Below are 17,672 nucleotides of genomic sequence, written 5' to 3' on the forward strand. Positions count from 1 at the left end.
CCTAGGGCATTTGACTGGTAACCAGAAGATTGGCCGTTCAAAACTGCCAGCCACTCCATGGAAGGAAGACTGGGCAATCTACTTCTATAAAGATTTATTGCCTCAGAAGCCCAAACAGGGTCACTATGAGTCAGAATTGACTTGATAGCAGTGAATTTGGTTTGGTTTGGTCTAATACAGTACCCACCAGCTATATGCAGCTACTGAGCCTTGACATGTGGCTAGTGAGACTTATGAAGTAAATCTTTGATTGGATTTAATTTTAATGAATTTAAAATTAAACAGTTACATGTGGCCAGTGGCTCTTATATCAGTGCAGGTCTATACTTTCTCTCAGAGAGGAGCAAGGGGATCAGAGCCAGCCCCCATGGTTTCATTGCTCTCCAGAGGCTCTGCCCTTCCATGCTCATGGGCCACTCTCAGCCACACTGCAACACCAACAGGGCCCGGGAGGCCTAGGGCCCTTTAATTTTTCTGCCTGTGGGTGGCATCGCTTGGCAAGGACAGAGCCATAGAGGGGGAACGCGCACACACACACACACACATTATGCAATCCCTGTGCCACGCTCTACTCTTGAGAACCTTCCCTGGCTCTAGGCTCACGCAAAGGGACAGCTCCCACAGGCAGGACTCACAACTGCCCACTGTGCCTCTCTGAAGACCATGACTAATGGCTTGGGGACAGGAGCACCTGATCTGCTATAACACTTCCAACCATGATTCAGAGGCTCTGCAAACCACCTCATCTTAGCAACCTTGCCCAGCAGAGCCAGCGATGTCCCCTCAGCCTGGGAGGGGCCTGATTCCCTCACAGGGCATTTCCCTGCAGTGCCGAGGGTTGGGACCAGCCCCAAGACTCAGTCTCTCTCTCCAGTGCCTGTTCCCTCCTTTGCTCTGTCTGGGCCCCCACACCTTTAGTATGCTCTTGCTGCCAGGCTTCCACTTTGCAATAAGAAGAAGCTGGAGCCGGAGGGTTTAACCTGAAGTTTGTTCCTATAGCACCAAACCATGATTTTCCCAATGTATTATTTTTGAGTGGAATGGACCCCTTTTGGGTCTCTTCCCTCCTTAGCCCTCATTTTGCCATTTGAGTGTGACGAGGTCCACATAACATAGATGAAACATCATGATGCTGGGGAGAGACATTTTCTGACCTCCATGGTCTTCTTATTTTTTTTTCCAAATACATTTTATTGAAATATAATCTGTGTACAGTGAAATACACAAATCTAAAGTGACATGGGTCAATGCATTTTTCCTCCATGGTCTTTTCACCCAGGGCTAAAAGCATCACTGGCTGGTGCAAACGGTTAATGCTCTCAGTTGTTCACCAAAAGGTTGGACATTCAAGTCTACCCAGAGGTGCTTCAGAAGAAAGGCCTGGTGATCTATTCTGAAAAATCAGCATGGAAAACTCTATGCACAGTTCTGGCCTGACACGTGGGATCCCCATGCATTGGAGTTGAGTCAACAGCAATTGGTGGTGGTAGTGGTGGAGAAATATCTATTTTTCCCTCATCTGCCTTTTAGGAATGTCTTCTTCCCTTGTCTTTACCCCTTCCAGCCCAACCTGGGTTAATTGGCTCGCTTTCTGGTGATGCTCTTGGTTTCCAGTCTCTCCGTAGTTCAGTCAGACCTGCAAAAGCCTTGCCTTTGCTTTGCAACCTCCCTTGACTCTCTCTCCCCTGTCATACAACTCTCAGCTCCAGGACCCAGGCCTGCTCCTCTCACCCCTCCGGTTTCTATCTTACTGACCATTTCCCTTCACTCCCTGACAGGTCACAAGCCCTCCTGCCACTCCAGGCAGGCGGGGAGACATTCTTGTGATGGACTAGGGAGCCAAGAAATGATAAAAAAGAGCAATAGCCTTTTTATTGAAAAAATACAGCTTTGTTCTCATGTAGGACTTTGTGCTGAGCCTGAGAACATGCTGTGCTGTTATGTGTGTGAAGATAGAGACTCTTTTTCCTGATTTAAGTACACTCCCTTGTTTGGAAGTTTATGAAAACTGCAAAAATCAAAAAGAACTCCATGTCAACTTGTGTGTTTGGAATCTCAGAGACAGCCAGTCCCCTAGTCATCTCTGCTAAGGAGGTGCCATCTAGGGGAATAAACTGGTTAAGGAGGCTGAGTAAGAAAGTTCAAGATCAATCTGGACAGGTAGAAAGAGCATTGCCCTGGGTTTTAGGCGACCGTATTCTAACACCCACTCTTCAGTAACTTGATGTGTGATTTTGGGCATCTCTGTTCCTCATTTATAAATTGAAGCAGTGTATGTAGAGGAAGAGGGCATTAGTGAGTCAGTGGCAGAATTCTCACCTTCCACGCAGGAGACCCAGGTTCTGCCCAGACAGTGCACCTCATGGGCAGTGTTGCTATGATGCTGAACAGGTTGCAGTGGAGATTAGAGACTAAAGTGGAATAGGAAGAAAAGCCTGGTGATCCACTTCCAAAAATCAGCCTGTGAAGACCCCTAGATCACAGTGGTCTGATCTGCAGCTGATGGCGGGGATGGCACAGGACTGGGCGGCATTTCATCCTCTTGTGCATGAGGCTGCCATGAGTTAGGGGCCACTCAACGGCAGCTAACAACAACAACAAGTAGAGGAAGCACCTCCCCTTCAGGGGTTGATTTGAAAAGCAGAAGGGTGTTTTTGATTGCTATAATGGCTGGCAGATGCTACTAGGACTCATGGGCAGGCCCCAGACCAAAACCCAAACCCCCTGTCATCGAGTCGATTCTGACTCATGGCAACCCTCGTTGGGTTTCCGAGGTGATATTCCTTCCATGGAATGGCTGGTGGGTTTGAACTGCCAACCTTCTGGGTAGCAGTCAAATGCCTTAGGCACTGTGCCACCAGAACTCCTTGCAGTGAAGCTAAAAGCCCTGCAATGAATGGGATAGCCCCACACAGTGAAGAACTGTCCCTCCCATGATGCTAACATGAGTACTCTCTGGGTGCTTCCCCTCTCTCAACTTCAGTTCTGTGTACTGCTCACTGTCTCATCCACACCCCACCCTTGTGCTGCCGCAGGAACCCTTCCCCTTTCTGAACCTCTATTGTATTCTCTGGTTTGGATACACAGTTTGGAAGTTAATGGGATAGTGGCTGCAAGAGCATTTTGTAAACCACAAAGCCAAGTACATATGTGGGTTTTTTGTTATTACTTTGTGAGTAACTAGCCCAGCAAAACTGTAAACTCCTTAAGGGCCCAGCCCCGGCCCTGAGCTTTTCCTCCACCTACCATAGTGCCTAGCATTGTGTTGAGCATAGCAGCCAGTCAGGAAATAGTATCTTTAGGGATGGAGAGGACCTTGGAATTTGTCTCATTGAACCAGGACCCTGATCCCAAATGCAGTGTTCTTTCCTTTCCACCCTAGCACTTGCCTCTCTTGGTGACAGAGGAATTCAGCAAGTGTTCTCTGAGCACCAAATGGTCTCCTCAGCAGCTGACCTGCCTACTGGTCCTTCACTTGTGGTATGGATCCACTGCCACTGTTGGGCAATTCCTTCACAGGCTTGTCCTGCTCTCTGCCATCCCCCAAGCTGTCTCCCAGCATGGCGGGAAGCATGCCGGGCCCAGCCTGGCTGTCATGGGAAGCACTGCCCCTGAAGCAGTTATGGCAGCCCCTGAGGATCTAACTGGAGACTGTTGCCCTAACTGGAGATCCATAGTCTTTCTGGAACCCCCAGGGCTGCTGGGAAAAAGGCTTTAGAATGGAGTCACAACCCATCTTCTTGATTCCCTTGCTGTTCAGTTGAGACCAGCAGGACCTGCTACATAATTTGCAGGCCTGGTGCAAATGAAAATACAAGTCTCCTTGTTCAAAAATATTAAGAACTTCAAGACGGCAATAGCTGATAACTAAACCCAGCACAAAACCCCGAAGACAAGAGAGGAGAAGGCCAAGGAGAAACCTAAGGGATTCTTCAGAGAAGGAACATGCATTTACTTTCTCTAGAGGATGCCAAGGAGCTCTGGTGGTGCAGTGGTTAATCTGCTCAGCTGTTAACTGAAAGGTCCACAGTTTGAACCCACCAGCTGCTCCACAGAAGAAATGTTGTAGTCTGCTTCTATAAACATTTACAGCCTTAGAAACCCTATAGGGCAGTTCTACTCTGTCCTATAGGGTTTCTATGAGTCAGAATTGACTTGATGGCAGTTTAGTTTTTGGTTTTGGGGCAAACTCCAAACTAAACTGCCATTGAGTCAATTCTGAATCATAGTGACCCCCGCTGGATTTCTAAGGCAGTAAATCTTTACGGAAGTAGATTGCTCCATCTTCCTTCCTCGGAGTGGCTGGTATGTTTAAACCACCAATCTTCTGGTTAGCAGTCACATGCCTTGAGGCACTATGCCACAAAGCTTCATATCCATATATCTATATCTTTATCTATCTATATTTCGTATTACTATAGGTTTGTTCTGTTTGCATTTTTCTGTGGGAGCAGGCACAGTGTGCCAGCTCAGCGGGGGGTGGGGGGACAGCTAGGGAAGGCCTCACAGAGAAGGTGACTCTGGGGGTTAACCATGCCTGAGGTGGGAGCTTCTCTCCCAGGTCACTGTGATCCTTTCCTGGCTGCAGGGATGGGCAACCTGAGCAAAAAGCAGAGGCAGTAGACAAGCTGTCCCTACCTCTTTGATGTCTTCTTCAGCATGGTGGGGACAGTCATCTCACGTCCACCTTAGTGGAGCCCAGGGGCTTGGCCTTTCTCTGATCTTTCTTCTCATAAGAAAAATGTAAACAGAACAAATTCCCCATGGGACCTTTGGTCTTGGCCAGATTACCACAGAGGAGGGTCTCCCATCACCCTGTCCCCCTCCGCCTTCTGGATTTTCTGCTCTCTGCTCCTTCAATTCATGAGCATCTTCACTCTTATCAAACCTGTTCTCTGTCTCCATGGTGACACCACCTCACCCAGCTTCCCTGGGTGGTCTGGTTGCTTCACAGGTTGAAGCTCCAAGAACATTTTCCTAATGTGAAGCCAGAAACTTCCACTTCCCATGCCCAGGGCTGCCCCTCTCTTCTCTCCCCTCCCTTTCCTTCTCCTTCCTGCCAGCCCCACCCCATTCACCAACCCCCACCATGCCCGTGTCCAAGGAGAGGCCCATAGTCCCTCTGGAAACCCCCAGGGCTTCTGGGAAGAAAGCTTTAGGATGGAGTTACAACCCATCTTCTCGATCGCCTTGCTGTTCAGTTGACAGCAGCAGTACCAGCTGCATAATTCGCAGGCCAAGTGCAAAATGAAAATACAAGGCTGCTTGTTCAAAAAGTATTAAGAATTTCAAGATAAGAACAGAGAATTGAATTCATCACAGGGTCCTTCAGAGTAACCAAAGACCAAACTCAGTGCCATCGAATCGATTCCTATTCAGCGACCCCCATTGGGTTTCTGAGGCTGTAAATCTTTACAGAAGTAGATAGCGCCATCTTCCTTCTGTGGAGCAGCTGGTGGGTTTAAACTGCCAACCTTCTGGTTAGCAAACAAATGCCTTATCCACTACACCACCAGAGAGGCCCTGAATAACTGCACAAGTCAAATGCCCATGAAGCTGGCCCTGAACAGCAGTATGTGTGTGTGTTTGTAGTGGTCATAGGGTGATATTGTGGCCCAGAGCTTGAGTTCAACTATCAGACATTCTGTTGTTGTTGTTGTTGTTATATGCCATTGATTTGGACCCAACTCATAGTGAGCCCTCCTTGGGTTTCCAAGGCAGTATCACTACGGAAGTAGATTGCCCAACCTTCCTTCCGAGGAGTGGCTGGTAGGTTTGAACTGCCAGCCTTCTGGTTAGCAGTCAACTGCCTTAGGCACTACGCTACCAGAGCTCCCATCAGACATCCTATTCAGCCACAAATTAGATCCACAAAACAGCATCATTGGGCTCTCTATGCTCTTCTCAGAGGTTAAGAGAAGGAACCAGGCTTGTTAAAGGTCACGTAGCTTAAAGGGGCTGTGGGTAAGGCTATTTGTTTCTCCCACTGAAGAGTTTCCATTTTCACAATTGGTAGATACTTCCAGAAATTTTGTGACCTTTCAACAGTCCAACATTGCAATATGCACATGTACAGATACACACGTGTGCCCCTACCCCATGATACATGCCAGCAACCCACAAGAAAAACACACCCATGAGCTAATGTATTCCAAATCTGCTCCTGCCCCTCACACTCTTGTAAATACTTCCAAGTTCATTAAGCCAAACAAATGCAGCCATAGCAAACTACAGGCACTCTAGGACCTACCCTGGGTCCAGGCATTGTCTGAATGTAAGAGCTGTGTTCTCTGAGTTGCACAGGACTATCCTATCTTGTGTTCTCCTGCACACCTGCTCCCTCCCTGCCATTATTCAGGCTTGACCTCCTGTCCCAGCAGGGCACAATGCCTCTTCCTAAGGCCCTTAGCCATCCCCAGGGGCCTATGGCATCAGCCTGGGGGATCTCGCCTTTGAAATCTCCACCTCACCGCCCTCTTCAAGCTCTGCACATTCCTTGTCCTTCCTTTTCTAAGGCACCAGCCTCACCTCTTTTCCTTTTGTGTGCCGGCCAGGCCTGAATAGGTCTTCCCCACCCCCAACCATTTGAAATCCACCCTCCTTGGCCCTCCTTTACTGTGCACTGCACTGCCGCTGGGGTGTGTTGTCTTAGCACAGGATGTGGGGGCAGGCAGGTGGGGTGAGGAGGGGGATACAGGCCCCTTCCTCCCCAGGGTAGAACAATGAGGAGCTAATCAGGGTAGTGGGGCGGAGGGAGTGGGTGGAGGGGGCTATGGAGCTACATCAGAGCCTCTGAGGTGCGGCCCCTGGAGGGACAGCTGCATGATGAGGCCTGAGTCACATGCCCTAGGTGCTCCTTGAACTCCTGCGCCTGCTCCTGTGGAGACACGTCCTGAAATGCACAGGGTAAATATTGAGAGGTAATCGTTTTTACAGTGCCTTGTGCTTCCCTGCCTCGCTGAGGATGAGCCAGGCCTAGGACTCTTCAGGGTGGAGCCCCATCAGACCCAGGTTCTGCTGTGGTCTTTTGGCAACCTTGGCTTCCATCTCACTCACTGCTGTTGAGTTGGATCCAACTCCAACCCTCCTTGGGTTTCCGGGGCAGTATCACTATGGAAGTAGATTGCCCAGTCTTTAGGTGGCACCATACTTCCTCCTGCCACTGTCCAGTGTGCCCTGTATCTTCACATTCCAGCCAGAACTCAAGGCTAACAACAACAAAACCCAGTTGGCCATCCAATTGATTTTGACTCAAGGTGTGACACCATGTGCTCCATAGGGTTTCCAAGGCTGTGACCTTCTGCAAACAGATTGCCAGGCTTTTGTTCTGAGGCACCTCTGAGTAGGTTCAAACTGCCAATTTTTTGTTAGGTTTGCACCACCCAGGAACTCCAAACTCAAGGCTAAACCCAAACCAAACCAAAGCAATTGTCTTTAAGTAGATTCCAACTCCTGGAGACCCCATGTGTTGCAGAGTAGAGCTGACTTCATAGGAAACAGACCACCAGGCCTTTCTTCTGGGGCATTGCTGAGTGGATTTGGACGACCAACCTTTAGTAGTTGAGTGCTTAACCATATGTGCCACCCAGAACCTTCTAAATCCAGGGCTTCTTCTTGTTGTTGTTATGTGCCGTCAAGTCAGACCCAACTCACAGTGACCCCTCCTTGGGTTTCCAAGGCAGTATCACTACAGAAATAGATTGCCCCATCTTCCTTCTGAGGACTGGCTGGTGGGTTTGAACCACCAGCCTTCTGGTTAGCAGTCAAGTGCTTTAGGCACTATGCTACCAGAGCTCCTAGGAAAACCTAAAAGCACCCTAAGAGCCAAGCCCCAGCTTAAAACCCATCAGTAACTCTCTTGGCCATGCTCCTCTTCTGCTTTAACCTGTGGCCACCACTTCACCAGCTACACCTTCTGCTTAGTCTGTTCTTAGACAAGACTTCTAGCCATCTAGGAGCCCTTGTGGGAGAGAACTGCAGACAAGAACCAGTGCCGGCCTCCACGTGCCACTTCCTTGGCTCTACCCTGCATGGAATGTCTTCCTTTCTTAGAGGACATGGAGTCCGGAGCCTGAGCCTTATCAAAGATAAAACATTTGAGACTAAACAGTCTTTTTATAGATTGGAACTGGGCTCCAATACACGTTTCCCCCACCATCAGCACTCAATCCAAGCCTGCCTTTCCGAGCACACACACAAAGCGCGTACGATTTTTCGGGGAAGATGGAGACACTGAGGTTTGAGGGCAAAAGTGCATTCCTAGGGAAGGGAGAAAGCGCAGGCAGCCCTGGGGCGGTGCCTAGCGATGTGGTGGTCTGGGCCCACATCTGCACATCCCCCAGGAGGGCGCCAGCTGAGGAGGGAAGCAGCCTTTAGGGGTTGGAAATAGGATGGAACCCAAATGTGTCAAGCACACATTGGCCACTCAACAGGCACGAACAGACGAAAATGCTAACACAGGCAGGATCCAGAAACTAAGGCACAAACTCTTCCCCTCTTACCCCTAGACTCGTGGATCTGGGATACTTGCCTGTATAACACTGAGGGAAATGTGGGTGGAAAAAAAACAAATATTTACTTTGCATGTACTTTTTATTGTTGTTATGTGCTGTCAAGTCAGACCCAACTCATAGTGATCCCTCCTTGGGTTTCTGAGGCAGTATCACTACAGAAGTAGATTGCCCCATCTTCCTTCCAAGGAGTGGCTGGTGGGTTTGAACTGCCAGCCTCCTGGTTAGCAGTCAAGTGCCATAGGCACTATGCTACCAGAGCTCCCGTACTTTTTATTAGGCTTCTGTAAGACTTGTTGTTGTTATGTGCCATTGAGTTGATGCCCACTCATAATGACCCTATAGTGACAAGGGCTCTCTGAGTTTGCTGTTACTAGTCCTCTTGTTACTGGGAGGAGGATATGAGGAAATTATATAGAGAACCTATGGTCTAATAGGTAATAGGGGAGAGATGTGTCCTCAGGGCCTTTTTTTTTTTGAGTTAAGGACTTTTTTTTTAATCGTGATTTGGGTGAAAGTTTACAGAGCAAATTCACTTTCCATACAGCAGCTCACGCACACTTTGTCTCATGACATTGACTGCAATTTCCCACAAGGCAACAGCTCCCCTCCCAGTTTCTCCCCATAGTTACCTCTTCCCTGTGTCCTTCCCTCTCATGCACTCCTGCCCCCCGAGCTGTCTCCCTGTGCATACACAGCCCTTCTATTCTCCCATGATTGATCTCTCCAAGGAGTGTATCTAGCCAATGTAAATGTTCAGCTCATATGCCTGTCTTTTATTTGGCTGGAAGCCACAGGAGTGGGTTCAATTCCAGACCTGAAGGGCAGCTAGGGGCCATAGTCTCAGGGGTTCCACTAGGCTCAATAGACCAACAAACCTGTTCCCCCTTTTTTAATTTTTTTCCTCAGAGTTTTTTGAGTTCAAAGCTCAACCTCTTTCCTCTTTTGTTTTCTTGAATGTAAACTGGAGATGACAATTGACCGTGGGGTTATTGCGAGAATTAAGTGAAACTTATTATTAATTAATTCTAATTAAATGGTAGTGTTTAGCCAGTGCCTGTCACAGAGGAAGTCTCCAGTAAGTATCAGCTGTATTTATTGTGATTATGTTTCATGTAGGGCATCTTAGAGGACAGTGACATGAGCCACTTAAAGTCTCATAGATAGTAGGGAGGGTTGGATGATCTAGGATCAGGATCAGGATCTTTCACATGCCACCATTCAGGAATCTAGGCATTGCCTGTGATTATGCTCAGAGATCAAGGCCTCCAATCTGAGAAAACCAGTTGTTGTTAGTTGCCATTAAGGTGGCTCCATGTGCAAGAGAACGAAACACTGCTTGGTCCTGCGCCATTTTCATGATCATGGGTATACTTGAGTCTATTGTTGTAGACACTGTATTGGACAATATTTTTGTGATCCATAGCTTTTTCATTGACTAATTTTTGGAAGTGGCTCACCAGGCCTTCCTTCCTAGTCTGTCTTAGTCTGGAAATTCTACTGAATCCTGTCCTCCGTCGGTGATCCTGCTAGTATTTGGAATTCTGGTGGCATAGCTTCTGGAATCATAGCAACACATCAGTCACCATAGTATGACAAGCTGACAGGAGGGCAGTGGCTGAGAAAGGTAGAAGACTGAGGGAGGGAACCAAATAGGAGGGACTGGCAGACTGCTCTCAGCAGGCCACAGAATCTCACTGGCTCTGGTGATTAAATAAAAGGATGGTGTCCCATGGCTGCCCAAGGATGATCGTATGAGCACATGAATATAGTACGAGCTTGCTCCATAGATGGGAATGGTAGTGATTTCTGGGCCTCCGTTCCCCATTTGTAAACAGAGGTATGATTTGTATTAGGCGTATTATTTATATTTTCATATTCTAAAATTCTATGAATTTTTACTTAGCTCTTCCTTCTACAGGGAGGTCAAAGCTCCTCATAGGCCTAGTCACAGCCAGTCCTAGGGGAGTCCAGCAAAGGGTGAAAAGCAGGAGGGGATATGGGGCATAGTGCCTAAGCCATTTGACTGCTAACCAGAAGGCTGGCGGTTCAAACCCACCAGCCACTCCTCAGAAGGAAGACTGGGCAATCTACTTCTGTAGAGATATTGTCTCGGAAACCCAAGGAAGAGTCGCTATGAGTCAGGACCGACTTGACGGCAGTGAGTATAAGAGGAACATGCAATTGACTGTGGGAGGCCTGATGCCAAGCCTAATTCTCACTCAGAGAGTGTAGCCTGTGTTGCCAAACTGGCTACGGAGTTAGGATAGCATGGGGTGGGAGTGGGGAGATGTGGGGGTTCAGAGCTGGACTTTGCAGGATGGTGCAGGCAGGTAGCTCACAGCCCCTTTCCTGCTTTATCTCCACACAGAGACTTGAGCATGAACAACCTCACAGAGCTGCGGCCTGGCCTCTTCCACCACCTGCGCTTCCTGGAGGAGCTGTAAGTAGACATCTTAGGGGCTGGGTTAGTAGGGCCAGGGCTGGGAGGCAAAGCTTTGGCTGCCTTTAATAACTGTAGGAACCAGGATTCCAGGAGGTGAGGGGGAGCTCAAGATAAAAGAACGGGGCTTTAGAAGCTAAGAGTGTCCCTGAGTGGTGCAAACAGTTAACATGCTAGGCTATAACTGGAAGGTTGGCAGTTCAAATTCACCCAGAGGTGTCTTGTGAAAAAGTCCTGGCAAGGAAGAAAGGCCTAGTGAGGAAGAAAGGTATGGTGATGTAATTCTGAAAAATCAGCCATTGAAAACCCTACAGAGCACAGATCTACTCTGACACACGTGGTATCACCATGAGTTGGAATCAACTCCACAGCAACTGTTGGGAAGCTAAGGCCACTTGTTATATCAAGGGTATTCAGGCCTGGTATGGAACCTAGGGTGGCAGTACAGAGCCACATGGTATAGGAACTCTAAATCTGCCTTTCATCCCTCCCTGAAACCAACTCCTCTTGGCAGCTTTCCAGTCTTTCTGTCCATAGTCACATCTCCCCTTGGGAGTAATCTTTGACCTCCTTTCATTCCCTGGATCCAGCCACTCTCCAGCCCTGGTGACTCTTTCTCTGAAATGTCCCCCACCTCCATCACTTGTCCTCTTTTCCCACTGCTACTGTGCCAGACATCCCCTCACATCTGGGGGCTGCATTAGCTTCCCAGCATCTTTCTATAAATCTGCTATCCTTCAGGTGCATCTTACCAGCTCAAGAACCTTGCATGTCTCCTCATGGCCCAGAGAATCAACTTCTAAACCCATCATAACCTGGTTCAACCCTACCTGGCCAACTTTGCTTCAGTGAGGCCAGTCCTAATATCTCCTCTTGCATTTGCTCATAGTGTCCCTCCAACCTGACATGCCCACCCCCTTTCTCTCCACCTCGGTACTGATACCCCACACTCCGTGTCAAACACTACCTACCTCCTCCACAAAATCCTCCCTGATTAGTCCCTGTCCAGGGTGTTCCCTCTCTGCCAGGAATCCTTAAACTTGGCCTATTCCTCTAGTGGTGCTCATGTATAAATGAACTCCATGGTTAGAGACCTGTCTGCTCTGGGAAAACAGGTCACTCTGCTCCCAGACATCACTTTCATCCCATCCAGAATCCTAACACCTCCTAAACCAAAACCAAAAACCAAACCCACTGCCATTGAGTCGGATCTGACTCATAGTGACCCCTTCTTGGGTTTCCGAGGTGGTATCTCTACAGAAGCAGAATGCCCAATCTTCCTTCCGAGGAGTGGCTGGTGGGTTTGAACCGCCACCGTTTTGGTTAGCAGTCAGATGCCTTAGGCACTACACCACCAGAGCTACCTAACACCTCCTAGCCCTGTTTATTTTAACTTTATGTATCTGTAGATCCTTAGGACTCTACTAAGGTTTGCTCAAACTGTGCAAACTGAGGGCTCCTGGCCCTGAAAACATTCACTATTTCACCTCTACCCCAGCTCCACAGCTCATATAACGAATCTTGACCCTAGAAAAGATTCTTGTCCCTTGAGTGGTCCTCGAGGATGCAGTTTACCTGTCCCTGCTGGAGTTATGACACCTATATCCCCTCAGGGCCATGGCTGGGTTTTTCAGACCAAGTACTCATTGGGCCCCCTCTGGGTAAATAGTAGAGTCCCTGGGTGGTGTAAACAGTTAACATGCTCAGCTGCTACTGAAAGGCTGGAGGTTTGAGTCCATCCAGAGGCACCTTGGAAGAAGGCTTGGTGATCTACTTCCAAAAAATCAGCCACTGAAAATGCTGTGGAGCACAGGTTTACTCTGACACACGTGGGATTGTCATGCCTTGGAGTCAACTTGATGGCGCCTGGTTTTTTGATGGGAAAGGCAAGCTCACAGTGCTCTAGGGAAAAACTTCTGGGGAAGCTGTCCCCCTGGACGCTTCCAGGCCAAGACAAGAAATACGTGGGCAGCAAATAAACAGGTGAATGAGGCTGCTGTAGATGTGGTATTCAGGGCATTCTGTATAAGGGAGTGGTCAAGTTAGGTGGGGCTGGCCAGTGGGCAGAGAAGCCTTCTTGAAGGAGGCATATTCAGCTAGTTTTCAAAGGAAGTGGACAGAGTGAGAGACTTAGAGGGGCCTTCTGGAGTGGCCATGACACAATGTGGGTGGGAATGAAATACAGGAGCAAAGTCCGTGACATGTGGGGAACACCTGAGAATTTAAGGCTGACCATCTTTCTAGGTCTCTACACTATGCTCATCTACTAACCAAAAGGTTAGCATTTTGAACCCACTCTGCAGTGCCATGGAAGACAGGCCTGGCAATCTGCTTCCATAAAATTACATCCAGAAAAAGAAAACTCAGTCAACCAAGGAATATAATTCAAATTGTAGCCAGCTGATGAGCTGTCCTATTTCTGGCAAATTCTATCCAGTATGATCATCTGTTAGTTGAATTCCTTCCTGTTTAAGATTCCTGGGAGCTCTAATGGCGTAGTGCCTAAGGCATCTGATTGCTAACCAGAAGGCTGGAGGTTCAAAGTCACCAGCCATTCCATGGAAGGAAGATTGGGCAATCTACTTCTGTAGAGATACCACCTAGGAAACCCACGGAGGGGTCGTTATGAGTTGGATCTGACTCAATGGCAGTGAGTTTTTTTTGGTTTTAGATTCCTAGTTCTTAAAAACCATATAATGCACATATAAAAGGGTTTGTTTTTTTTTTAAAGAAAAAAAGAGTACAGCCAAGAAACCATATGGAACTTACTTCTACTCTGTAACACATAGGGATCACTATGAGTCAGAACCAACTCAATAGAAATGGGGTAGTATTTTTTTTTTTTTTTTCTTTCCATCTTCTATTCCCTGTGATAGGGTTGGTCCTATCCTAAGGCCCCACCTAAAGGACCCTTCCAGGGCAAATTCCCACCTACAGAATTCAATGCTTAGAAACCTTAAATATTCAGCTATCTTTCCATATGTTAACTTTTTTTTAAACAACAACAACAACAAAAGATAAAAACAACAGCTAATGGAAAAACAAGAGATTCTTATTACACACACAAACATATATATTTTTAAAATACATTTTATTGAAATATAATTTATGTACAGTGAAATACAAAAAACTATAGTGACATGGGTCAATGCATTTTTTTTTTCCTTTTTTTTTTTGCCGTGTTCCTGCCCCTCCACTCTCATCCCTGGTAATCAAAGAAGAAAGTTTCCTTCCATATGTAAACCTTTCCTTGACTTTTTACAATCATAAACTGATACTATATTTGTCCTTCTGTAATTGACTTATTTCACTCAGATAATGTCCTCCAAGTTCATCCATGTTATGCAGTGTTTTGCAGATTTTACATTATTCTTTAGTGTTGCATAGTATTCCATTATGTGTATGTACCATAGTTTGCTTATCCATTCTATTGTTGATGGGCACCTAAGTTGTTTCCACCTTTTTGCTATTGTAAATAGTGCTGCGATGAACATGGGTGTGCATATATCTGTTCTTGTCCTGGCTGTCACTTCTTTAGGGATATACCTAGTAATGGGATTACTGGGTCAAATGGTATTTCTAATTCTAGCTTTTTAAGGAATTGCCATACTGTTTTCCACAGTGGTTGTATCAGGTTGTTTACAGTCCACCAGCAGTGTATGAGAGTCTCAATCTCTCCACATTGTTGCCAGCATTAGTTATTTTCTGTCTTGTTGAACTTTGCCATTAGTGCTGGGGTGAAATGGTATCTCATGGTTGTTTTTATTTGCATCTCTCTGATGCCTAATGATCATTATTACACATATATTTTCTAAAAATAGCTTCTGGGATATGTCAGCATAATCTCTATGTCTGCAGGCCTTTTGGTAGGAACTGATGAGCATAATAATGTCCTTGGGGACTTCAGAGTTCCAGGAGTTCCTTCTGAATCATCCACAATTAAACTCTGCACAGACAGGTTTCAGCATTAAGCATTTGCATTAAGTATATTTCATTGCACCTGCTCCTTGTACAATTGGGGATCATTGTACGGCAGACGTGGAAACGCTTAATTAGACCAGAATGTTAAACTAATTAGAACACCACATTTCCTAACCGTCCTGGATTAATAGAGGTTAGCTGTGTAGTTTAGGGGATGGGGAGACACAGACATACCCCCGTTAGTACCCTACACTTCCACTGGTGACATGCTACAACCCAGCAAAGCCACCTTGTGGGTAATCCAGATTAGCATGGGAGATGATAGAGCACTGTGGAGAGGACATAAGCCTTAAAGTTAGTCAGATCTGGGTAAGAACACCAAGCTCTGACACAGCCTTGGGGGAAGTCACTTTACCCTTCTGAGCCTCGGTTTCCTTATCTGTAATTTGGGGATAATATTGGGCACCTTACAGGGTTATTGTTGGTAAATGCACTCTGTTGCTGACACAAATGTCAGAAGATTGAGTCCACCCAGGGGCATGTAGGAGGAAAGGCCTGGAGATCTACTTCCAAAAAAGCAGCCATTGAAAACTCCAGGGAGCACAGTTCTACTCTGATCCACGTTGCCATGAGTTTGGGTTGACTCAATGGTAACTGATACTGGTAGGGTTACAGTGAGAATTTAGTGAGAGAATGTGTGTGAAGTATTTAACACATTGTATATATCAATAAATGGTAGTCATCACCACCAACTTTTCCTCCCGTATCCAAGACAGTAACTATTGGAGGTCACCCCTCCTTGGTCTCCCTGTCATCATCACTGACCCTTTTCTCTGATTTGCAGGCGTCTCTCTGGGAATCATCTCTCACACATCCCAGGACAAGCATTCTCTGGTCTTTACAGCCTGAAAATTCTGTAAGTATAGGTATACCCAGCCCCTCCCCCTTCACACAGAAATGTGACATTAAAAATTGTGGGCAAAAGGTAACTCAGGGAGGAAGTGGGAAAAGAGCTGTTACATTATGGGGATTGCAATCAATGTCACACAAAAAAATGTGTACGGACTGTTGAATGGAAAATGAATTTACTCTGTTGTTGTTGTTGTTGTTGTTGTTATGTGCCGTCGAGTCGGACCCGACTCATAGCGACCCCTCCTTGGGTTTCCGAGGCAGTATCACTATGGAAGTAGGATTGCCCAACCTTCCTTCCGAGGAGTGGCTGATGGGTTTGAACCGCCAGCCGTCTGGTTAGCAGGCACCAAATCACAATAAAAAATAATTTAAAGGGAAAATGAAACATAATAAAATAATCTAATCTTGCAAAAAATAACGTGGGCAAATCAAAGTTTTATAACTTGCATCTTGGTTTGCTACTGACTTGCTTAACATTTCTTTATCTTTATTTTTAATTTCAAAGATTATTTCCATATCTTTCCTTTCACATCGTCGATAATAAAATTTATGATCTGTCAACAAATATTTAATTGCACCTAATATGTATGGCAACATGATAGGGTAAGGAAGCATCTTCCTTTTTTTGTAATGTGAGTAAACCAATGCCATCGAGTTGGTTCCGACTCGTAGGGAGCAGTAAATCTTTACGGAAGTAGATTGCCCTATCTTCCTTTCGCAGAGCAGCTGGTGGTTTGCAGTCAAATACCTAGGCACCACTCCACCAGAGCTTCTTAATGTGAATAGTGACCATCAACATAGATTTTTGTGGTCTGAGCTCATTTATAAATCCAAGTGCTTTCCTGAGAACTTTCAGGTCAGGAGAGGGATTAGACTGTTGTTTCTAGAGAAGAGGAACCCAGATTGTCCAGATTGGTTTTCTTCTTCTCCCTGCCCCCCTTATTTTGTAGATTTAGTTAATGTTTATTCTTAACATCAAAGGTTAGAACTAGGATCAATACATGGAGCTAACTTAATGTGGCAGATAAACCAAATACTACTACTAATAACAATGATATGAATTATTATAATTTATTAATAAAAATATTGTGACCACAATAAATAAATGGAACTTCTTTCTTTATATTCAGATTGATTTTCTTCTGCCATGTTCCTCTTTAGATCCAAGTTAGTCTCTTTCGGTACAGACTGTTTTCATTCTGTCAACATCTCCTCCATCTGGCTCAGGCTTTCTCTTCCAGGTTCCTTTCCTTTGAAGCAAAAAAAAAAAAAAAAAGTGAGCATTGAAAAAGACCTGATATTATTTCATCTGGCTTCCCTCCCTCTGCCATTAATTTGATGGCCCATTTTAAAGATTGGAAAACTGAGGCAGCATCTCCTGTCTCAACCCACGACTCATCTTTTCCCAACCAGACTGTCTTCCTCAAGCCCCTCTCATGTTCTTCTGACGAATGAGTGTGAAAGGAGGTAGGGAGGTGATGCACAGGATCTGAGATGGGTAGGAGAGGCTCCTGGTAAGGGCACATTGCCATAGGAACTGGTTGGGGAAGAAAATGAGGATCTTAGGGGCTGACCCTGGAGTAGTGGAATGAGAATTTTGGGCTTCTCTAAAGCGGTGAGCTATTCCCCAGCTCTGCTTCTCCCTCAGTCCCGACTTGGCTTGCAGGTCTTCTTTGTACAGTTGAACAGGTTGCTCACTACACAAGACCATCTAGCCATGAGAATAAAAAGAGGCTGAAATCCAGTCCAGTGTCCTGGCTTGAGGCTACATTCATTCAGGAAAGGATAGGCTACCAGTGGCTCTGTCGCCTTGGCCAATGAGCTTCAGGCTGTTAGCCGGTGCGCAGTCCACGGTCCACATCTGAGCACTTTCTCTCTTTATCACT

At 46.5% G+C, this 17,672-nt stretch overlaps 1 protein-coding gene across 1 annotated transcript in view; it reads left to right on the forward strand.

The window, feature by feature from the left end:
- The window catches only part of LGR6 (leucine rich repeat containing G protein-coupled receptor 6), a 173,025-nt gene that overhangs the window by 28,878 nt on the left and 126,475 nt on the right, over positions 1 to 17,672 (forward strand). The window contains exons 2-3 of the mRNA XM_007941135.2: positions 10,882 to 10,953; positions 15,719 to 15,790. Of these exons, the coding sequence (XP_007939326.1) occupies positions 10,882 to 10,953; positions 15,719 to 15,790 (144 nt within the window). The remainder of the gene's footprint in view (positions 1 to 10,881; positions 10,954 to 15,718; positions 15,791 to 17,672) is intronic.

This window comes from Orycteropus afer, unplaced genomic scaffold, assembly GCF_000298275.1.
Source record: "Orycteropus afer afer isolate SDZICR_OR568_19922 unplaced genomic scaffold, OryAfe1.0 scaffold00075, whole genome shotgun sequence".
NCBI classification, from domain to species: Eukaryota; Metazoa; Chordata; class Mammalia; order Tubulidentata; family Orycteropodidae; genus Orycteropus; species Orycteropus afer.